The 22,221-nt window shown below is 44.0% G+C and overlaps 2 protein-coding genes across 3 annotated transcripts in view; both read right to left on the bottom strand.

Moving 5' to 3' along the window:
• Nucleotides 1-12,259, bottom strand: part of LDLRAD3 (low density lipoprotein receptor class A domain containing 3) — a 178,273-nt gene extending 166,014 nt beyond the window's left edge. For both annotated transcript variants that reach the window (XM_032805074.2, XM_032805075.2), the window contains exon 1: nt 12,138-12,259. In XM_032805074.2, the coding sequence (XP_032660965.1) occupies nt 12,138-12,171 (34 nt within the window). In that variant the 5' untranslated portion in view covers nt 12,172-12,259. The remainder of the gene's footprint in view (nt 1-12,137) is intronic.
• TRIM44 (tripartite motif containing 44) overlaps nt 1-22,221 on the bottom strand; it is a 547,049-nt gene that overhangs the window by 338,120 nt on the left and 186,708 nt on the right. The gene's annotated exons all lie outside the window — the stretch shown is intronic.

Here is a 22,221-nt window from a genome sequence, read left to right as displayed (position 1 = left end):
AACAATAATTTTATTTAATAAAAATATTAAAATGCTGTTTTTGTACATTTTTAATTGAAATTCTATCCAAGCAGAGCTTGACACAAAATAAGTAAAAAAATTGTTCAGTAAATAATGCATCATTATCCATTTTCCAACATAATAAAAATGTACAAATTAAGAATGTGAATAAATGTAAGTTAATATATCTCTAACGGCCAGTGATGGGACACTAGTTGAGGAGGGCTCTGAGTTACTACAGAGAACTCTTTCCCAGGTGTCTGGCTGCTGGGTCTTGCCCACATGCTCAGACTCTAAATCATGGGTGGGCAAACCTTTTTGGCCCAAGAGTCACATCTGGGAATAAAAATCGTATGGTGGTCCATGAATGCTCACAAAATTGGGGTTGGGGTGCAGGAGGGGATGAGAGCTCTGGGGTGGGGCCAGAAATGAGGAGATCACGGTGTGGGAGGGGGCTACAGGCTGAGGTGGGAGTGGAGTGCAAGGGGAAAGGGAAGGACTCCAGCTGGGGGCAGCGTGCAGAGTGGCGCCTCCTGGCTGCCCCGATGCGTAGGAGCAGGAGAGAAGACATGCCGCTGGTTCTGGGAGCCACATGGAGCGACCCCAGACCCTTCTCCCCAGCGGGAGCTTGAGGGCCAGATTAAAACGGCTGGCGGGCCGGATCCAGTCCCCAGGCCATAGTTTGCCCACCCCTGGTCTAAATGATCACCGTATTTGGGGTCGAGAATAAATTTTCCCCAGGTCAGATTGGCAGAGATCCTGGAGGGGTTTCACCCTCCCCTGCAACATGAGGCAGGGTCACTTTCAGGTTTAAAGTAGTGTAAGTCTCTATAACTTGAAGTCTTTAAATCATAATTTGAGGACTTCAGTGACTCAGCCGGAAGTTATAGGTCTATTATAGCAATGGTGGGCAAGGTTCTGTGGCCTGCAATGTGCAGGAGGACAGACTAGATGATCATTATGGTCTCTTCTGGCCTTAAAGTCTATGACAGCAAGTGGCAAACTACGTCCCGCGGGCCACATCGAGCCCGCAGGACCCTTCCCTCTGGCCCCCGAACTCCTGCCAGGGAGCAGGGTCAGGACAGGCTTGCGGAGGAGCCAGCCCAATTCCCCGGCCGTGCGGTGAGCGGAGTGGAGGCTACCCCCTCGACCGTCTCCTTCTGCTCCCCTTCCCTCCCTCCCTGCCTCCCTCGCAGTCACAGTTCCCCCAGGTCTGGCGGCGCTGTCAGGGGGAGTTCCGGGGGGGTGGAAGGAGGCGTGGAGTGGGCTGGTGGGAGGGCGGTCAAGGGTCCTGGGCCCGGCTGCCAGGGACGGGGCAGAGCAAGCCAGGGCCCGCCTCCACCTCCAGCATGCCTGGTCCCTCTACCCAGCAGACAAGCCTAGACAGGGAGTGAGCCCTGCCCAACTGTCAGGGAGAGCAGCCAAACGAGCAGGGGAAACACACAGGGAAAGGACTGAGCCCCTCTTTCCCTCACCCCACAGGTAACATGGGTGGGGAGAGCAGGGAGGGTTGGATAGGGGGCCTCTGGGGACTGGTTGGGGGTGGGGAACAGGGGGGACCGGATGTCCTGGGGGGTATGGTCAGGGGCAGAGAGCAGGGGTGTTTGAATAGGATGCAGGAGTCCCGGGGGACATTTGGGGTGGGGAGCAGGGGGGGGTTGGATGGAGTGGGTGTTCCAGGGGGCTGGATAGGGGGTCAAGCCACGCCTCACTGTTTAGGGAGGCATAGCCTCCTACAGCCTTCTCTACTTGGACCTCCAAACAATTTCTGTAATCGATGTGGCCCTAGGGCCAAAAAGTTTGCCCACCCCTGGTCTATGAGTAAGCTATATTATTGCTTAGATAAATGTATATAGATTAAATGTGTATATCCTCCTGGTTAGCAAAAGGAAACACCAAATTTAGTGTAAAGGCTACTAGTCACAAATCAATGTTTTAATAGTTACCAACTCATGAGAATCAACTCCTCTTTAGAAAAAAAACTTTAGTACAAATGCAAAATACAATTAAAATTCATTAAAGCCAAGGTTTTCTACTTGCCGACTTAAATCATGAATTAATAGAAGATTTAACTAAAGCAATTTAAATCAATTCAGAGAATCTAGGAGCCCTGACTTCCATCCGCCTTTGCTCTAACTAGACAATGTCCTCCCTGCTGATGACACTAAAGAGACATTACCAAGGTCCACGGAGCCCAAAACATGGCCTACAGAGTGAGCTTATAAATCAGAACAAGCAAGTACTGAGATACAAGAGGGAACAAGAAAAAAAGAAATTCAACAAAATAAAATAATCTGATGGGTTTCCATTCATATGCATCTTCTCTTGAATTTTATTGGCCAAACAAACACAGATCCTACACAAATTGAGAAATGGGGTGCATGCAGATCCCCTACAATTGAGGGGAGGGGGGAAGGGGGAAAAAACAGAGCCCCTGGCATAGGGAGAAGGGATACGGGGGAATTCTGCCATGAGTAGGAAGGCCAGAGATGAATTTACAGTGGCCAAGGCACAAAATAATTGTTAGGAACCAGTTCTACCAGTAGGGATAGTGTTTCTAGAGGAATTACTAACTTGAGGAGTGGTTTTGCATCCATAGGAGTATTATTTGTACAACAGCACCTAGGAGCCACAGCTGAGATCAAGGCTCCGTTGTGTTAGGAGCTGTATAAACACATGGTAAAGAAAGAGCCCCGACCCAGAAATTTTCTAATCTAACAGGTAGGACAGACATCAGTTAGGAGGAGAAAGAGAGGAGAAGGAACCTGCCCAAGGTCACAAAGCAGATCAGTTAAGCAGCCAGAAAAAGAAACAGGCTCACTCAGTCCCAGTTCAGTGCCCTATCCATGGGACCATGCTGTTTCTCTCGATCTTCCATCTATGAGGATTCTGCAAGCAGTGTGCACAACTCCACAACAAATACTGATAAAGCTCACAATCCCTCCATCTCCCCCTCTAAATTAGGAAAATTCTCCAATGCAGGAGCTGGCATGAAGGAAGGACCAATCAAACTCTATACAGGGACTAGAACTGGAAGATTAAATGAACTTTAGCAGCCTGAGTTTACATACTTTAATCTTAAAATGAACTACAGTGTATGCACCCCCTGATTACTGCAGTACCATGCCACCTGCAACAGAGACTGAACCAAAACACTCTGGCAAACGTTAAGTGAGAATTGACTTTTCCCTCTCCGAACTGAGCTATTTCACAACATGCTGACAAAGGCATCAAATTTGACCTGTTCCCAATTGGTACAGTTTTGTTTCCATTTAGAATCATCTAGTTTTGTAAAACAAACATCAATCGGATTTCCAGAAATATTGTTTATGAAAACTGAAAATCCATATTTCAAGACATCCTCTCAGAGGACAATTTGCCTATGAAGTAGCCTCACAAGAGTAGACCTTCAAAGGCAGGCCTAACAAAGCAAGCTCCCAGGTGGAAAAATACTAGTAAAAACTGAAAAAAACCCATTCCTTTTGCCTCTGCTGAAAGACAATACATTATATCATAACTGTATGTTTAATCCAAGATTACAAACAATTCACAAGTTTTAATAAATTAAGCTTTACAGCCTGTTGTCTGGTGAGAACAAGTATTGTATACGTTTTATATCTGGGTAAACTGAGGCAGATGGCAATTATGCGACTTGCACAAGTACACACGCAGGACTTCTCAAACTCTGTTACTGACTTCATGTCAGATATATCATTTAAAAGGAAGCCCATCATTTAAAACTGACTTCACTTCACATATTTGATTGTTATCTTAGCATGTTCTGTCACAGCAGTTTTGCCAAAAAGGGATTAATTTTCCTTAGGACTCAAGAATTGTTTTTAAACTTAGAAGCCAGAAGCCTTTCTTCTCCTCTACCTTCAAATGACTGATGCTGAAATTGCTTTCAAGTCAAACTTCAGAAAATGTCACTTCAAACACATGTAGTGAGCTGCTTGCTTACTATAGCCAGGACATCATCAGCGTCAATCTGTGCCAGGCACAACAACTGAATAATGACAACCTAGAGGGTCACTCACCAGCTCACAAAACTGATTATTTGGCTTGCCATGGAGAAGGCACTAAAATTCAGAGTACTGTTCTAATTACCACAGATTGCAGTCCAGCAACAGAATTCTCAAGCATACCAGGGTACTCCTTTCCTGCATAAACAGACAACATAACCACACAAGGAACTTGTTAGAGTAAGACACTATCCTAGTGGGATTTGTTGGGTAAAAAGACAAAATCTGTGCATAGGTGACAAATTAGGTTAATTTTGCATCGGGTCCTCCTAGACAGCTGCCATAAATTGTCACAGAGTTGCAGATGCATCTCAATTGTACTGTTTTGAAAATGTAAGAAATGTAGGATATGCCACACCAGATCAGTCCATCAACTCCAATATCCCGCTGCCTCACAGTGGCCAATATCTGATGCTTCAGAAGACAGACTGCCCCTTCCCCTTCAATACACCTAGCCAATTTTTCAGTGCTAGCTATGAAGGCAAGCATTTCCTTCCTGGTTTTACTGGTGCTCAGTTTATGTCCAGAAGCATGACACTTTGCCGCATCAGACATAGGTATATATGTTACAGCAGTCTCATAAAATTATCCAGCTTTTTTTAATTTAGCCATAATACTTGACTTGATAGTCTCCCACTGCACCAGACACAGATTGTGGTGAAGTTATTTTTTCACACCGCATATAATCAATGTTACCTACCAGCAATTTCATCTTGTGCTCTCTTTTTCTCATAGTACAGTGAAGATATATCTTATTCCTTGTCTTTCATAAGCAAAAGTGACCCTGTCACATTATACCTCTTCTTCCTACCAAGGCTCCTTGCTGCAAACTCCAGCCTCACAATTCTTTGCAGCTGGATGCAAGCCACTGTAGCACAATCATCCTGATTCCAATGACACAAAGTTCCAATGCCTCTGTGGCTGTTCATAGCTTTTCCAGTCAGCGGAAATTGACATGACTGTGGTTAAGTATCATTGCTGCTATTCAGAACCCCTGAAGCTGCTGTGAAATTGTAATTGATGCTATTTTTGTCAACCTACTGCCGCTTAGAAAGTCTATTTGCAAGAGTGGAGTCAGAGACTGAAGCTATTCAGAGGCACCCATCCTCAACTGGAAAACCCATCCTTTCTGGCTGCTAGGAGGCTCCTGTTGGGGACAAGAGGGTGGAGGAGAAGATAAGTTCATTTTCCCTTCCAGCAGCTCAAAAAGTAGAGGAATAACAATCTAGATAGACACAACCTAGGCTATCTTCAAACTTCAGATTCCCAACAGCCAGGCCTTTAATATGAAAGGTATTGCCCTCAAGCAATGTTTAGGGACATCACCCTGACAGAAATTCCAATACCCACGGGAAAGATTTTCTCTCCCACCACCAGAAGTTGGTTCAATAAAAGGTATTATCTTACCCACCTCGTCTCTCTAATACCCTTCCAGGCAGTTGAAATAGGGCTTCTCAGCAGCATGCTGCCTTTCAACTACTTCCCATCCTTCATATCAGTTCTTGGCGAGTAGATTTATTTCTTTGGCAAATATTTCGAGCTCTGTTGCAGCACTTATTCCTTCTTTCCCACCAGCATGCTTGAGCAGGTGGCTTCTTGACTTGTACACAGTCACTGTCAGAATCTTTATGAACTTCAAGTACGCTCCTTTGTTTACAAGCACAAAGTAAAGAAACAGAAATAGGGGGTGGAAGCATGAAAACCAGACCCAGAAATTTTAATAGGATGGCACCAAGGAGTGCAAATATAATTTCAAGTCCATTCCAATGTTTTACAGAATAGAGAAAACACATTTCAGAGACTATCACGTATGATTTTGTCCTTGTCAGCCCGGACAGCGAATAGCGATAACATTCACAAAAGTACTCTCACTCCTCTTCAAGTTATTATTTGAAAGCGACTTTCTATAATACTTAAGACTTCCGTATATCTTTTAATGTAACTACTCAAGACAAACAGATGATTCTAGATATTTGGTGGGGAAGGGGAACATGTGGCAATATGATAAAATGTAAGGGCTATAGCTTACCGTATGCACTACATGGGATTCTCAGCCACAAAATTCCGCCTAAAAAAAAATTTCTGTGCAATGCCTTGAAAGTCAGTATACATCAAAACCAACTAAGCAAATATTTTACATTTGTGCAATTGTGCACAAGTGTTCTAAGTTAATCTGCACTGTTAAGTTTAATACACATTAATGTCACGTTTTACTTGCTAAGCAAGTCTCTGATTGTGTTTTACAGAGTTCTCAAGTGCACAAATGTCTGCAATGCTAAAATTTGCATGCACATGTTTTGAGTTTGTTCACTGGCAGTGCTCTGCTGATTCCAGCAGCATTAGCTACGGTGAAAGGGGAAAGAAGAGTTAAAGACAGGGCCTGCTCAGTCAGTTGACTACATTTTTACTAAACATGCATATCATATGTAAAGGTTGTTCAACAGGGAAGTCGTAAAATTGGAACTTGGCATCTAAGACTGGACACACAGGAATCTCAGTTGTGAATGGCATTCTAACTTTCCAGCTGTCTAAGGTTTCACATTTCCAAGACCTGCATCACATCAACAGTACAGGCAGGCTTTATAGGGCTTTTTATCTGAAAAACAAGAATTCTCACTTGTTTTTTCCCCAAGTTTACATTTAACCCTGAAAAATATGATCAAAGAGAACTCTACATTTACTTACATTAAGCACCAGTGGTTCATGCAATCTCTGATCGTTTGCTCTTCTCAGGAGTACAAGAAACACTGGATTAAAAACCAATGATTTTACATATAGACTTGCTTGAAGAGGCCTAAAACATCCAGACAGAACACGCCACAGCAATAGACAGGATCAGAATTCAGGTACGGCTAATATTTCATTTAGGCCCCATCTACACAGAAATGTTTTACAAGCTATACAGATATAACCCCATGTGGACACTCATTTCAGTTTAGCCTATGCAACTTGGATAGGAGTTTAAGCTAAATGGAAAAATCCACTTTTCTACCAGGATAAGAGTGTCCACATAGGAGGTTATAGCTGTATAACCAGTAAAACTTTCCCATGCAGGTAAGATCAAAGAGTGTCTACACAGGGTGTTACACTAGTATGACTATACTGGTTTAAATTCACATCCTAGGCTATACTGAAAAAACAAACCCCATAACCTTTCCTCTGTAGATAAGCCCTTACCTGATCAGAAGCAACATTTGGGCCAAGTACAGGACTTTAAAGATTAAGATTTGTTTTATTAATCTTCACTGACACAATCAAAGTTTACAGCCATTCTTGCGAGCTCTCTGGAACAAGAACTTAAATCAGCTCATTCATAAATTTACTGGGATTTCTATGCCCTTAGAAGTTCCAAGTTTCCCTTACCTGCATCCCAAAAGATGGCAGTTATGGAAAAGCCACTTTAACCAATTATCAAAAACTAAAATTCAAGAGAAGACTAGGGGCTAGGGAAAAAAGATATCCTCCCTGTGGGAAGACTGCAGGGGAGTCAACACAGAGCAGGGATTCTCAGAGTTTTGTGCTGGCGACCCCTGTCACACAGCAAGCCTCTGAGTGTAACCTCCCTTTATACATTAAAAACACTTTTTTATATATTTAACACCATTATACATGCTAGAGGCAAAGCAGGGTTTGAGGTGGAGGCTGACATCTCGCGACCCCCCCCCCATGTAATAACCTTGTGACTCCTGGAGGGATCCCGAGCCCCAGTTTGAGAACCTCTGACACAGAGAGAGGAAGAAACATTTACCAAAAAAACAAAAATCCAATATTTTGCTCTTCAAAAGAAAATCTGAACACATTACCAGTATTCCACAAAATATTTTTAGAAAGCTCTTCGAATGTTAACTATCATTTTACACCAACATAAGCCAGAGGCTCCGGTTAAATAACTGAAGGGAAACTGCTGCACAGCCACTGTAGTGGATTTATGCAGACTACAGACAGAAATCTGAAGTACTAGCTCCCATAAGAAAGATCACTCTTATTTGCCCCTGTGCTCATGAAGAAAAAGTAGGCATGAGAGCAGATGAGAAGGGGATGGGGTGGGGTGGGGGCAGATAAAAACACAAAGAAAGTGAGATGGATACTAATATGTTAAAATGAAAACAGGCCCTTATTCTGCAGCACAGACCCTCCATGGCCTCACACATGTTGACACACTGGCTATATTAGGAATATGACTGCTTTTAGTACATGGAGATATGCATATTACTAGGAGTAACTAAATTAGACACATTTTGGCAACACCACCAGAGTATAATGGCACATAACAACTGGATGAAGCCAATGTAATTTAAATGCACACACCCAAGCGTTGTCTGAAGGTTTCTAACAGATCAACTGCTGGGGAAATAATAATAATAAAGAAAAGCTAAGTCTGTGCAAAAACTACTCATGAGTCACAAAATGTTACAAGTCTCAGGAGTTCAAACAGCACAAAGTTGTATTGTTCCTTCCTCATTTTTAAGGCTTCTTCTTAAAGGGGAAGAGTCCTTTACACGGGCAAGCATTAGCTACAGGGTAGGTATTGGTAGCTGCCCATTTAAGTGCAAACCACATCAATCTGTTTTATCAAGGAAGTTATGAAATTTGATAAATAACAGTTTCACTCTGATGACAGATGCTCTGAGAAAAATTAAGCATGATCTTCTGGATTTCACCCATTAAGTGTCATCACTTCAGATCTCCCATCATCAAGAAGCAATTCAGTAACACACATGGCAACATGAAGCCAGGCCCCACTTATACTTCTACCAAAATACTCTGGAAAAGTGCCTGCTAAGATTATGTTGCAGAAATAATTTGCACCTGCAGCAGAGCTGCAGAAAGCTTAATCCAACATTAAGTCGTTCAGATACAGTCAGACACTTGACCCATCCTCTGTGCATGTTTCACCTATTTCCCTAGCACAGCATTCTGGGCTACTCCCCAATAAGATTTGCTGTTGGAACCTGTGATCTTCTAGTAAACATTAATCTAATACTTTAATCTATTACAGGCATGCTGAGTTATTACACTATTCACTGAACAGGTAGGCAATAGATTCCTATTTAAGTTTTTTGGAAGATGGAAACATGACAGGCCAAGTCAAAATGCCCCCTTCTTGCATTTGTCAAGTAATTTGCCTTACCATGACGGGCAGTGTAACTCAGAAGATTCAACTTAAATGCCCTGCTCTGTCACAGGACTTCTTATGTCAGTGCTTCTCAAAGATGGTCTGCCACTTGTTCAGGGAAAGCCCCTAGCAGTCCGGGCCGGTTTGTTTATCTGCCGCATCCGCAGGTTCAGCCGATCACTGCTCCCACTGGCCACAGTTCGCCATTCCAGGCCAAGGGAGCTGCAGGAAGGCGGCCAGCACATCCCCCGGCCTGCGCCGCTTCCCCCATTGGCCTGGAGCGGCGAACCACGCCAAGTGGGAGCCGTGATAGGCCAAACCTGCGTACTTGGCAGGTAAACAAACCAGCCTGGCCCACCAAGTGCTTTCCCTGCACAAGCGGCAGCCTGACTTTGAGAAGCACTGTCCTATGTGACCTGCAGCGACTCATTTAGGGGAAAAGATATTTAAAAGCACCGAAGAATTTAGACACAAAAGTCAACAGGATGTTGACCCACTGATTTGTGTGTTTAAATCCCTTTGACACTTTTGACTGTCTCCTAAATCTGTCTCAGATCCCTATCTGTAAAATGGGAACAATACAGTCGCCCCTAGAAGGATATTGTGAGAATAAATACATTAAAAGTCTGTGACTCACTCTGATACTTTAATGGTTGCTGCCACATGAGGAAGATGCACACCTCCACCAGGTATGACCTTCAGTAATTAATTTGTAGTGAAAGAGGTGCCATGGCTCAAGCAATTTTTTTACATTCATAACTGACGCAGCAAGCCCAGAGGTGCCAGGGCTGAGCTGTGGCAAGCCCTGGCACAAATTAAGCAATGACTACCTTCCATCTTTATGATGCTATTGCTTAAGTACTGCCAATACTTCTAAACCTGGAAAAACAGTAACAGCCTAAGAAATAGCTTCAGTATCATATTAGAATCAGCAATACATGCACTGAACCAAATTCCTTTCCATCTTGCTTGGTCTCATCATTTTGTAAAACATATCAGGTGCAGGGTGGATTTGACTTAAATCAAATTGATTTAAATCACTAGTCAGGAAGACTCGATTTAAGCATGGTTTTCTACATAAAAGTACATTCTTGTTGGTTGTTATACCTTAATACATATTCTTCACAACTCAGAAATAGATGTAGGTTTCATTTTTAGAAGGTACACACTACACATTTTTAAACAGTGATTTATTTTGAAAACTTTTCAGATTAGTTTTACAGCTATATCAGAAAATGAATGATTGTTTGGTTATTTCATTTACCAAAGGTAAATGAAGCAGATATTTATGAAGTCACTGGGAGGTGAACTATCTCCAATTCAACAGGTTGATCATTAATATTTGGAGGATTTTCTTGCCATGCCGTATTAGGAAGAGAATATCACTAGACATTTAAATTGTTTTATTTAACTAAAACAACAACATTAAGTATTCTGGATTTTTTTCCTTCAACTGCAAACATATAATATTTTAACAAAACAAGCATATGTCCCTCACTTCTTACATTTATCTCCAGACTTCTCCTTGTCCAGATCTATTCTGCCCCCAAAAATCTTCTGTTCATTAAACTTTTTTAAACTTTGCACTTTTAGAGAGAAGTACGGGATTGACTTCGTGTACACATTTGCAGAGCGACAATAGAGTTGAGGTCTGTTATTTCTCACCTCTATATATTATTTATTTATAACCATTTTTGCTGTTGACAAGCATGTTATCTCTAGAGACACAAAGCCAGTTTGATAATTTGCAAAACTAAGCATCTCTGGTGGTATATTCTAGACTGAGCACTGAGTCCCATGGGGTAGATAGAAAGATTAACTTAAATAATCTATACAGAAGACCCTGTAACTCCATAAAATTGGGTCCCTAATCCATGAACTACTGGAACTTATTTACAAAACTTTTCTTAAACATGACATGAATATATTGCCTCATACTATAGAACTAGAATTTATAATCCCTACTCCATGATGAGATATCTGAGCTATAATGCATCTTAATTAAAACAATCTCGAGATTTTTTTCCCTCAAAAAGCATTTTAACAAAATAATCTGATTTAAATTTTTTAAAAATCTGACTTTTTGTTTTTTAAATCGCTGATTTTTATCCACCCTGATCATGTGGCTTGCCAGCAATACCATACACTTTTAGGTTTTCAGACAATAAGCTCTGTGGAATAGGGCCTTCACTAGGCACTGCAAGGTACAGCATACAGCCATGGCCCTCTATAAACGTGCCCATGCTGGTAGGCATCTTGTTGCATGAGAGCATGGCCCAGACGGCTCTGCAATAGTGCCCCACTAACAACATGCACACAGGAGCAGCTTTTTTCCTAACCTTACTGCATCCAAGGGCCAAACTCCAGAAGCAGAAGACGAATTCTGGACCCCTCTGACACCTCTCCTCCCCTCCTTGCTCTCAACCCAATGTCTAGGGCTGCCGCTTCAAGCCACAAGTGACAGCTCGGGGAAACCACACCAGGGCAGCACAGGGACCAAAGTAGCTCAGCCACCGACCCCAACTCCTCAGGGGCAGAAGCAACCTAGTCTGCTGGCTCCATGCACCCAGAAGTGAGGAGAAAGTCCTAGCTAAGGCGGTAGTTCAATGCTCAGAGCGCAGCCTGCAACACGCCGCTCATGGGAGGAAACCCCCTGCCCATTGTGTACATACACCTTCCTCTCCTCTTGCTAGACCACACAAGGCGCAGCAGGGAGGAGAATGCACTGCAAACAGCCCTTCTTCCCCCGCCCCAGCCTGGTGCATGGGAGTGGGGCACCCTCCACTGTGCCTCCCCCGCCTGGTCCATGGGCGGGGGGCAGCCTCAACTGCACCTCCCCCGCCCCAGCCTGGTGCATGGGAGGGGACAGTCTCCACTGCTGCACACACACCCCACTCCCCAGCCCGATACGCACTGGGAGGGGGCGGTAACCACGGCCCAGCCCGCGCGAGCCCGGGGAAGGAGCTGCTGCTGCCGCCGCCCCGCTCGCCCTCACTCACCCGCCGAGCCCAGCAGCAGCCACAGCAACCACATGGCCCCACGCCGGCCGCTCCGCAAACTTTCCTTTCTGCCTGCTCCGTGCGCGGGCCAGCCTCCGTCCGAACCCGACCCAGACGCTGCGGCCCTGTCGGGGGGTGGGGGGAGGGAGGGCGGAGCGGGAGGCGGGGTCCGCCGCGCAGCCACGGAGCGCAGCGAGCCCGGCCGGGACCTTGGCTGCGCGCCTGCCCACGCGGCTCCTTGCCTGGTGCCCCTCTCACCCTCTTCCACTGTTGGCGGACGTGGGCGGAGATTCCCGCCCAGGCATGCACCGGACCAGGGAGCAGAGGCTGTTGTTCCTCCTGCACCGCAGCCGGCCACGCAGTGAGAGGAGTTAGCATTGCACCCCGTTTCCTAGCCCTGTGCATGCGTGGGTAGTTACCAGTTACCCCTGCTCCCCAACCTGCTGCACACACGAGGGGATCATTACATCTTCTCCTCCCCTGTCTGGTGCACACACGGGCAGAGAAAGGTAACAGTGCATCTTCTCCCTGCCACAGGGACCAGGGAGCTGCCATTGCAGCTCCTGTCTTCCTGGATTATTCAGAGCCCAGGGCCTACTTCAAACTCCCATCAAGCAGGGCCGGCTTTAGGTCCTCCGAATTGGGCCCTGCACCTAAGAGGGCACTGTGCACTAAAGAAGAGGCCTAACTTAGGCACCTTTTTAATTTTTACTCACCCAGCAGTGCTCCGGGTTTTTGACGGCAGGTCCTTCACTCGCTCTGGGTCTTCCGTGGCAGGTCCTTCAGTGCCGTGGAAGACCCAGAGCTTTGCCGGGTGAGTCATCCCTGCAGGGGCCCCATCAAAACTATTCAAATTGGGCCCCGCACTTCCTAAAGCCGGCTCTGTGATCAAGGAACTATTGTCCAGTTCTTTTCCTGTCACTCACCCAGCAAACACACTATCTCTGTGACCAGATATTACAGTGATGGGCGTTACAGAAATGCATGTAATAATAATAGCTGCAGACACAAAAACCATAGCAAGCAACTCTACTGCTGCACATAGTGCTCATTCTAAGCATGTGGTTCCTAGCCGCACTCACATTGTGTTCACACATTTCCCCTATCACATGCAAACAAGTAATATGCTGCCACCCATGTTCACACTTAAAAAGTGGCTCATACACAATTACAAGCTAAGCTGAAATGATGGTAATTGTGTGTGTGTGTTGCCAGTGATTTAGGGTGTTTTGTGTAAATCCCCAACTCCTGGAAACATTTTTGAGCTTGAAGTTGACAATACTGATTCTTCCAGTAACACATTGTAGTAATATCTAGGCATTAATAGTAATTAAGTCCTTGTTAACTTATTTTGGGCCAGATCCTATTGCCCAAGGAACAGCTGGAATGGATGCATGGCAAGAAGCAGCGAGTCCACACCCCTTGTGCATCTGGTAGCACACCTGCATGAATGGGTCCTTGTACTGCAGCCTGGAAAGGGGGGCAGAACTAAAGTCAAATAGTCTCCCACGGTTCATGTTCTGTTTCTTTTCCACAGTTAGTTAAGGCATTGAACTGGCTGTCAGCTCCCTGACACCTCAAAGCTGTTAGCCACCCTAGAACTCTCCTCTGGGCTAAGCCAGCCCTTCCTTTGCCTTTTAGGTTAACGGTAGCTGTACCCTAAACCCCTTTGAAGTGTTCCCTTGTAGTGTCCAGCCCCTTCTCCACTTAACACTCACAGAAATACCAGGTCTGCTGTACCCAAGGGAACCAGCCTGTATTATTCAACTCAGGATCCTCTCCCAGTATTATACCACAGCACTGAGATATATTAATAGTGAAAACAACAATAAGTTTATCATTAAAGATTCTAGAGACAGTGAGTAAGAATAATAGAAACAAAATTGTTACACATAAAACAAAATTATAACATGGTATCTAGAGACTAACTTTAGCTTAACCGGCTAACCTCCAAGATAAGGAAGTTTGTCTCACCCCAAATGTCCTTTGCAGTGTTTCATCCAGCACAGGTTGAAATCTTGTTTTCATGAATGTAAACGCACTGCCGGATTACTTTCTAGGTGCAGGATAAAGGGATGTCTTCCTTGCCTTCTCCTTATATCCCCAAAAGTTCATTGTCTGAACCCAGAATCAGGATGATCCCCTGTGGCTTATTCTCTGGTGTGCTGCCTCCCTGTAAATTTCACATCCCCTGCCTTGACTTCCTATGTAAATAGGGTTATCATTGCATTGGCTTACAACGCTTATTACATGCTGACAGAGAGACAAGTGAATAAACATCTTTTCTCTCACAGAAAACCTGTTTGTCAACTCTGCCTTGATAAAGACTTACGAACATATTTTCAGTATACATACATATCTCCTTATGTATTATCTGTACATATGTTTCACAACAATATTATTGACCAGTGTGACCCTGGCTTTCTAATAAGACTTTATACAACATGCTTTGGTGAACCAGAATGTACTTAACCAGGATCAGGATATTCTTGTAACCTCCTTGCCAGTTGGCACTGGGGGGTTCCTGGGTCACACTAACTTCTTAAAGAACCTTTCCTCTCCATCTGTCTTTTTGGCATCACTGGAAAATAACAGATTTTATCATTATAACCAGTCAAACAAAGATAGACTGTGGCACTTACAGTTCATGTGAAGTACAGTCAGGGACACCTAACCCAAGCTTTAGGAATCTGTAACGCCTTTCCATAATATATTTATAGTTGCAGTTTAAGGGCCCAATCGGATCCTACTGAAATCCTTGGCTTCAAAGGGAGCAGGAGCAGGCCTGTTTTAGGAAGGTAGATTGTCACTCTGGAACAAGTAGGGATTAAAAGACCAGCATTAGTTCACAACACCATTTTGATCTCTTTTGCTTTCTTGGGAAAACTGTTGCTCTTATTCATTAAGAAAATTGATACCTTTCACATCAGGAAGTATTGCTGCATGTGTAGTAGGTAGGTGAATAAATTTGCATGTGTGTTATAAACTTTAACTTTCCAGAAAAGCTCACAGGGTACATTTAATAGTTGCAGAGAATAATGAGTGCACAAGTTCTTCTGGCTAAGAAGTCAGTTTACAACAGCCAAAAACTGCCAAATTATTTCTAAAAATGTCTTCAAATAATCAGCACAAAAATACTGCTGGGTACAGGCTGAGTTCTTGTAATTCGTGTTTAATAGAGTCAGACTAGCTTGTGGGCTAGAGATTTATTGATGAGGATTTCACATTATTTGGAAAGATGACTGTATTTTGTTGTTTAAAATAAGAGTTCTATTTTAATATCTAATCTTTAACATTTGTTACTGTGACGTTGTGCAGTCTATATGGTTTTATAAAAATTTAATAATAAGTAAATATAATGTAACCGAGATACGCTTCATGCAAAAGGCCTCTTGCAAGGTATCATTACAAAGCTTATAATCTACTGAGTGTAATCATCCTATCTGTATAAATGTACCACTCTTGTATCTCAGACTAGAAATATGAAATATAACTCTGAGGGCCTATGGTAATTATGTAAAGTGTGGACCATTAATGGTGGTTTGGAATCTTCATGACTCCCATTAACTAGGACCATTGTCTGCAAATGGCTATGTTTTACCCGTAAGTCTTCCTGTATAGGTATGTGCTGGCAAGTGGGTAATGAAGTCTTGCAGTGACATGTGATCATGTCACCTGAACTGGAATCCATTTTTTACCTGGTGTCTTTCCATTGAGAAGGATGGGGTGGGAACTCAGAGAGGGACACAAGGATTCGTGCCTTATGCAAAAGATCTATAAAGGAATGGAAGAGAACAAAGGAATGGAGGAGCCATCATGAAGAATCTGCTAGCTACCACCTAAACTGGGACAAGAGCTGTACCAGGGAAAGAATTGTGCCCAGGCCTGGAAGGTGTCCAGTCTGAGAAAAAACTTACTGAAATATCTCTGAGGGTGAGATTATCTGTATTCAGTTTGCTTAGACATAGATTTACATGTTTTATTTTATTTTGCTTGGTGAGTTACTTTGTTCTGTCTGTTACTACTTGGAACCACTTAAATCCTGCTTTCTGTATTTAATAAAATCACTTTTTACTTATTAATTAACTCAGAGTATGTATTAATAGCTGGGGGAGCAAACAACTGTGCATATCTCTCTAACAGTGTTATAGAGGGTGAACAATTTATGAGTTTACCCTGCATAAGCTTTATACAGGGTAAAACAAATTTACTTGGGTTTAGACCCCATTGGGAGTTGGGCATCTGAGTACTAAAGACGAGCACACTTTTCAGGTAAACCTACAGCTTTGGGGCAAGTAATTCAGACCCTGGGTCTGTGTTGGAGCAGACAGGAGTGTCTGGCTCAGCAAGACAGGGTCCTGGAGTCCTAAACTGGCAGGGAACACAGAAGCAGAGTCTTGGCACATCAGGTGGCAGCTCCCAGGGGGTTTCTGTGATCCAGCCCGTAACAGTTACCTCTTGAATGCAGCTTTAACCCTTAATAGGAAATTCCCAAGGGGATGTCAACTTGACAACAAGTTAATTCTGACAGCTGATGACTGTTTCTCTGTACCAGAGATGAGGAGGGGTTTCCACCACTGGGAAGTTTGGCTGGGTCAATGCTGCAGGAAGTGCAAGGTCTGTCCATCTGCCAGACCACTCCTATGCCACAACTTACATGCCCCTGCCCTGTGCTCCCTATGAGACCATTTTTCACCCTTCTGCTGGCTCCAAACAACTTTCCCAGGCCAGCAAAAGAAAGTAACAGTATATCTCAGCTGCTCGGGCCAGAGATGGAGAAGAACAAGCATGAAAGCCAGAGAAGTTTCATGCAGGGTTATGGGGCCAGCAGTATAATGAGGTGGGCAGGAGCCTCTTTCAGCATTGACCAAGAAGAAGAGTTTCCATGGTCATTGGAGAGAGTGGGCTGGGAGCAGGAGAAAGGGAGGCAAGAGAGGTTCTAGGGCTATGAATGAGTTTCTTTCTCTTCAACCTTTCAGTACAATGCTCCTGTTCCTACTCCCAATTAACTCAAGGGCAAAACTCCCATTGGCTTCTATAGGAGCAAGAACAAGTCCGACACAGTTAAAGGAGTGGATTTCCAGTGAAGCGGGAATCAACACATTTTCTAGAGGTTCTTCACGCCACCCCCCAGTTCATGAGCTGCAATCTATTCTGATCCACCTTGACATGGTATGAACTGATTACAAATAATGGAAAATGAGTGGTGTCTTCTGGTTAAGATGCAGGGCTCGTACTCAGTTCATGCAATCTGTGTTCAATGTCCAACTCTGCTACAGACTTCCCGTGTGACCAGTTTCCTGATGAAACTGGTAGATAACACCACTCCCCTAGCTCACAAGGATGTTGTAAGGATAAGCCCATAAATACTTCAGGGTGCTCAGTATGTACATGGATCCTCAACGTACAGTAGCAGCAATGGGTATCAGGAATAGGGGAACATAGTCAAAAATATAGTAAGAAACTATATACAGTATAAAGATAAATCCATATTCTCCACTTAGTTTCCTGGGTGCTGCTCCCATTGTCTTCACTGGCAATTACACTCATACAACAGAGCGGATTGGCCTATATTCTCAACTTTAGTAAACAGATTGGCTAGATGTATATGAGAAAGTTACATACGCAGGTATTATAACTTTGTATAATTTTAGTTAAAGGCTTTAGAAAGAAATTTTCTCAGAATCAGACATGTACGGAAAGCACATTGAGGTGCTACAGGCCATAGTTTCTAGTGTTCCTTTTACTATTCTAAACAGATACGTGTGTTTTTTCCTGAGGGATTTTTCCCAAGTGCAGTTTCTGTGTCTGCCTGCAATGAAGTCATCATAATCCTCTAGTTCTAAACATCTCAGTGTGTTGACGTAAAATACTATTTAATACTATTAAGTGGGATTAAGTGATGATGGTGTCTGTGTGGTAGCACTTTTGCCTCTGGAAGGTTATGAGTTAACATCCGACACCAGGGCTAGGTTTCGTACACAGTACTAAAATGGGGTGGTCTATGATTAGATATTAAACCGGGCCTCTTCTGTCTTTTCAAGTGGCTATCTTCATGGAAGTTAAAGAACTCATCATGGCATTTTTCAGGATAAACCAGGTGTTTCTCTCAGTGATCCCCTCTCCTGTAAAATAAGATATATTTCCTAAGGCTGTGTTCATAGTTAGAGCAGGGGAATGGGTGTTAGGATTTCTGGGTTCTATGTGAAGCTTGCCACTGATTTTCTGTGCAGCTGTGGGCCAGTCATTTAATCTCTGTGGGCTATTTGTAAAATGGGGTTAATAATACCTACCTCCCAGAGGTGTTGTGAGGCTTAATTCTTGAATGTTTGTAAAGTCCTTTGAGATCCACAGAAGAAAAGGTACCATATAAGTGAAAGTTATTGTTATTAACTTCCACATGTTCCTACAAAATTACATTAAACCTTTCAGGACATTTTGAATATGAAAAGGCACTAATCTGTTACTCTAAGCGTAAAGGGTTTGGTCTTGAAAGGTGCCAAATGCCCTCACCGGCCATTGGCAATGCTGTAGATTTTCATTAATGCTTGACTAAGGACTAATCACATGGCATGTTCTTCAAGAGAACTTGAAATCCATGGGTGTTGAGGGCACTCAACACTTGGGAAGACCAAGCCCTAAATATAGTATTGATAACCTGTTTCTAACCAGCAGACTTTGCATGACTCATTTAGTTTAATTTATCATAATCCAGAAGTTTAGACTGGTTTGATATGCAGGAGAAAAAAAAAAATCTACTAATGTCTCCAAATACAATCTAAACCTTCTGGCTTCACTTGGGAGGCAGTATTCTGGAAAAAACAAAATAATTCTGGTCATTTATATGAGCTCAGGCATCAGGCCTGCTGGCAGGACTGATGGAAATGAAAATTCAGGGTTATGTTAATTAAGGACAAAAACTTGTAATAATATACTGCAGTGCTTTATAAATGACTAGCTGCCACTTAGACAAGTCAGCAAGTTTGGCACTGTGCTTAGTAACAGCTTTGTGATGCATTCAAAATAATAATAATCTTGTTTTTAATATATCATGGCAAAATGGTAAATGTAGGTCCCAAAAACATCTATAAAATCATCTTAATCATTAGCATTCATTAAGTTAAACACGAACATTAGCATATTGGCATGTATCCATCTACCCATTAGAATTCCTCATCATTATGGCTGTCTAAAGTTTTGATCTGAGGGTATGGCTACACTGGCACTTTACAGCGCTGCAACTTTCGGCTCAGGGGTGTGAAAAAACACCCCCCTGAGCTGTCATAAGCATAAGTCCCAATTCTGAACCCTAGCGTCCAAAATCTGGGTGGCTGCATGAACCCTCCAAGCTTAATTACCAGCTTAGATCTGATAGCGCTGCCACCAGCCAGAAATTCCAGTGTCTGGCTCATTCTGGTCTCCCCAAAACCTTCCCTGGGGGACCCCAAGACTCAGATGCCCTGAGTCTCACAACAAAGGGAAATAACCCACTTCCCTTCCCCCTCTTTACCTCCTCCGATACTCCCGCTCCTGCGGTGGACAACTAGGAGATTTACCCGGTGCTTCGATTTCGCTGAACACAACACCGAGAGATCAAGTGTTCTCCCCCTCACCCAGAGGCCTATACAAATTTAAGCCTTAGTAATTCTACCACAAAGAGATTTCCCTTCCCCCCGTCTTCTCTCCTCACCAATTCCCTGGTGACTGCAGGCTTCCAATCCCCTTGAGCGCCCCCCAAGGCAAAAAATCCAACAGGTCTGAAAAGAAAGCTTATCATATAAACCAGCAGACAAGAAAGAAAAGAATAAAAATTGGTCTCTGTATCAAGCTGGTGACAATATACAGGATTAAATGGCTTAAAGAAAAAAAAAGGAATAACAGCCCTTATTCAAAAGAAATACATTTAACATTCCACACAACTACGCACATGTAAATACCAAAAACAGTATTACAAAATTCCTATTGTTCTGGGTATACTCTGTAACTTACAACTGAGAAACAGAAGATTTTAAGCCTGGACCTATAAGAGCGATCACTCTCGAGAGCCGAGACGAGAGCAACAGAGACACAGACAAGGACACACACCCAAAATTCCCTCCCTGAGCTTTTAAAAATCCGATTTCTGGAGGTTCTGCTCGGGTTTCCCATTTGTTAACCTTTACAGTAAAAAGAAACATTAAACCTTGTAACCAGACTGGTGTTATGACATCAGCGTTGCAAGACTACAGTGCTGTAAAGCCGTCAGGCGTAATCAGTAGGCGCGCAAGCTTACAAAAAAAACCCGTTAGAGGATTGTGGTTACGTTGCAGCACTGGGGAAGCCTCCCCCGGGGGGCACTGGCGCTCTGACCACACTCACATTCTAGAGGCACACGAGAGCCGCGGCAGCGCCTTTGAAATTCAAGTGTGCCCATACCTTAAGTAGTTCTTACAGCAAGCTAGAAGAAAATCTTCAACTTTACTCCAACTTTATTCAGCTTTAGAAACAGAGTCAAATCTTCCCATCCACTATCCAACATGTATGGTGATCAAATGACACACTGGGATGTACAAGGGAGATTGTAAAGCATTATAGCCACTTCATCCTGCACTACTTATATGCAGGGGGATGGCCAAAGCTGACACCTGAGAAAGGAGCAGAATTACTAATGAACATTGCCAAAGAGCCACTGAAGATGTCAGCTGAGCAGCCCCCGCCCTTCTCTCCCCCCACCCTCCCAGTGCCTCCCCCTCCCTCCCCATGCCTCCGGCCTGCCACAATCAGCTGTTTCGAAGTGCACAGGAGGCTCTGGTGGGGAGGGGGGAGAAGTAAGGGCATGGCAGGCTCAGGGGAAGGGGCAGGGGCCTTAGGGGAAGGGATGGAGTGGTGGCAGGACCTGGGGCACAGCAGGAGGTTAAGCAGTGAGCACCCCACAGCACACTGGAAAGTTAGCATCTGTAGCTCCTGCCTCGGAATCAGCGCCTATGCACCAGCCTGGGGCAGTAAGCTGGGGGGGGAAGGCGGCATGCTGGTCATTGAGAGTGTTTCTGTGGGAGGTCCGCCGGTCCCACTGCTTCAGCGGCAATTTGGTGGTGAGTACACTGAAGATGCGGGACTGGCCGATCACCCGCAGAACTGCCACCGAAGGCTCCCTGACTGCTGTGCTTGGGGCAGCAAAAAACATAGAGCCGCCCCTGTATGCAAGGAGCCGCATAATAACCTCTGAAGAGAAAAGCCTCACCGGTCCCTTAAGTGCCAGGGGCTCCAGAGCCCACAGTAACTGGGGTCACCCAAAGGGATGTCTTTCATTATGCTATAGAAGTAGCCAGACTTAGTCTCAGGCCTCTATCCAGTGGATATAACCTGCTACCTAGATCTCTTTGTTTTTGACTTCCTGGAATCTATCCCTCAGACAGTTACATTGTGTTCTTGATGAATGCAAGCAGTTAATATTATGAATAGTATCTAGAGACGTTCCTTCTTTGTGTGCAAAAGTGCTCATAGAAGCATCCAGATGCAGAACTGTCCCATTAAGGACCCAACTTTCAAAAACTGGGATCCTACTCTAGGTATAACTAAGCTAGTCTTGTTAAATCCTCCTCCTCTTCTGCCAGACTTTGGAGTCAATATTTTAGAAGCAGCACAGGAATTTTTGCTCTTTTGCTCAAAAATAACCAGCTAGAATCTCAGTATATTCTAGTGCTGTGTCCGGAGCAGGCCCTTTCCTTCTAATTCTATTCCTCATAGAGCAGCTGTCTGCAAGTGGCCCTCTGCTATATAGCTCTCATTCAATGTGAAAGATGATTTTACTGTGTTAGTGCTTGTGACTCAGAAATTAGAGATGTCCCTCCTCCTGACAATGCAGGGTTGTCCCCTACAGCATAGTAAATCATCTGGTGCTTTGTCTACTTCACTTTTAATGACTCAAGCAAGGGGGCTTCCCCCTATCCCTTGGGAGACTATTCCACACTCTAGTAGAACTCCCTGTCAGGAAACTGATCCTGATGGTCAGCCTCCATTTCCCTTTCCCTGTTTGCATTCCATCCCTGCTAGTTAGAACAACCTCCCTCATACACCTCTCTGTCTTTGGCATGTTAGTGTACCT

Source organism: Chelonoidis abingdonii, chromosome 4 (assembly GCF_003597395.2).
Source record: "Chelonoidis abingdonii isolate Lonesome George chromosome 4, CheloAbing_2.0, whole genome shotgun sequence".
Classification (NCBI taxonomy): domain Eukaryota; kingdom Metazoa; phylum Chordata; order Testudines; family Testudinidae; genus Chelonoidis; species Chelonoidis abingdonii.
This window is presented reverse-complemented; position numbering and strand designations above follow the sequence as displayed.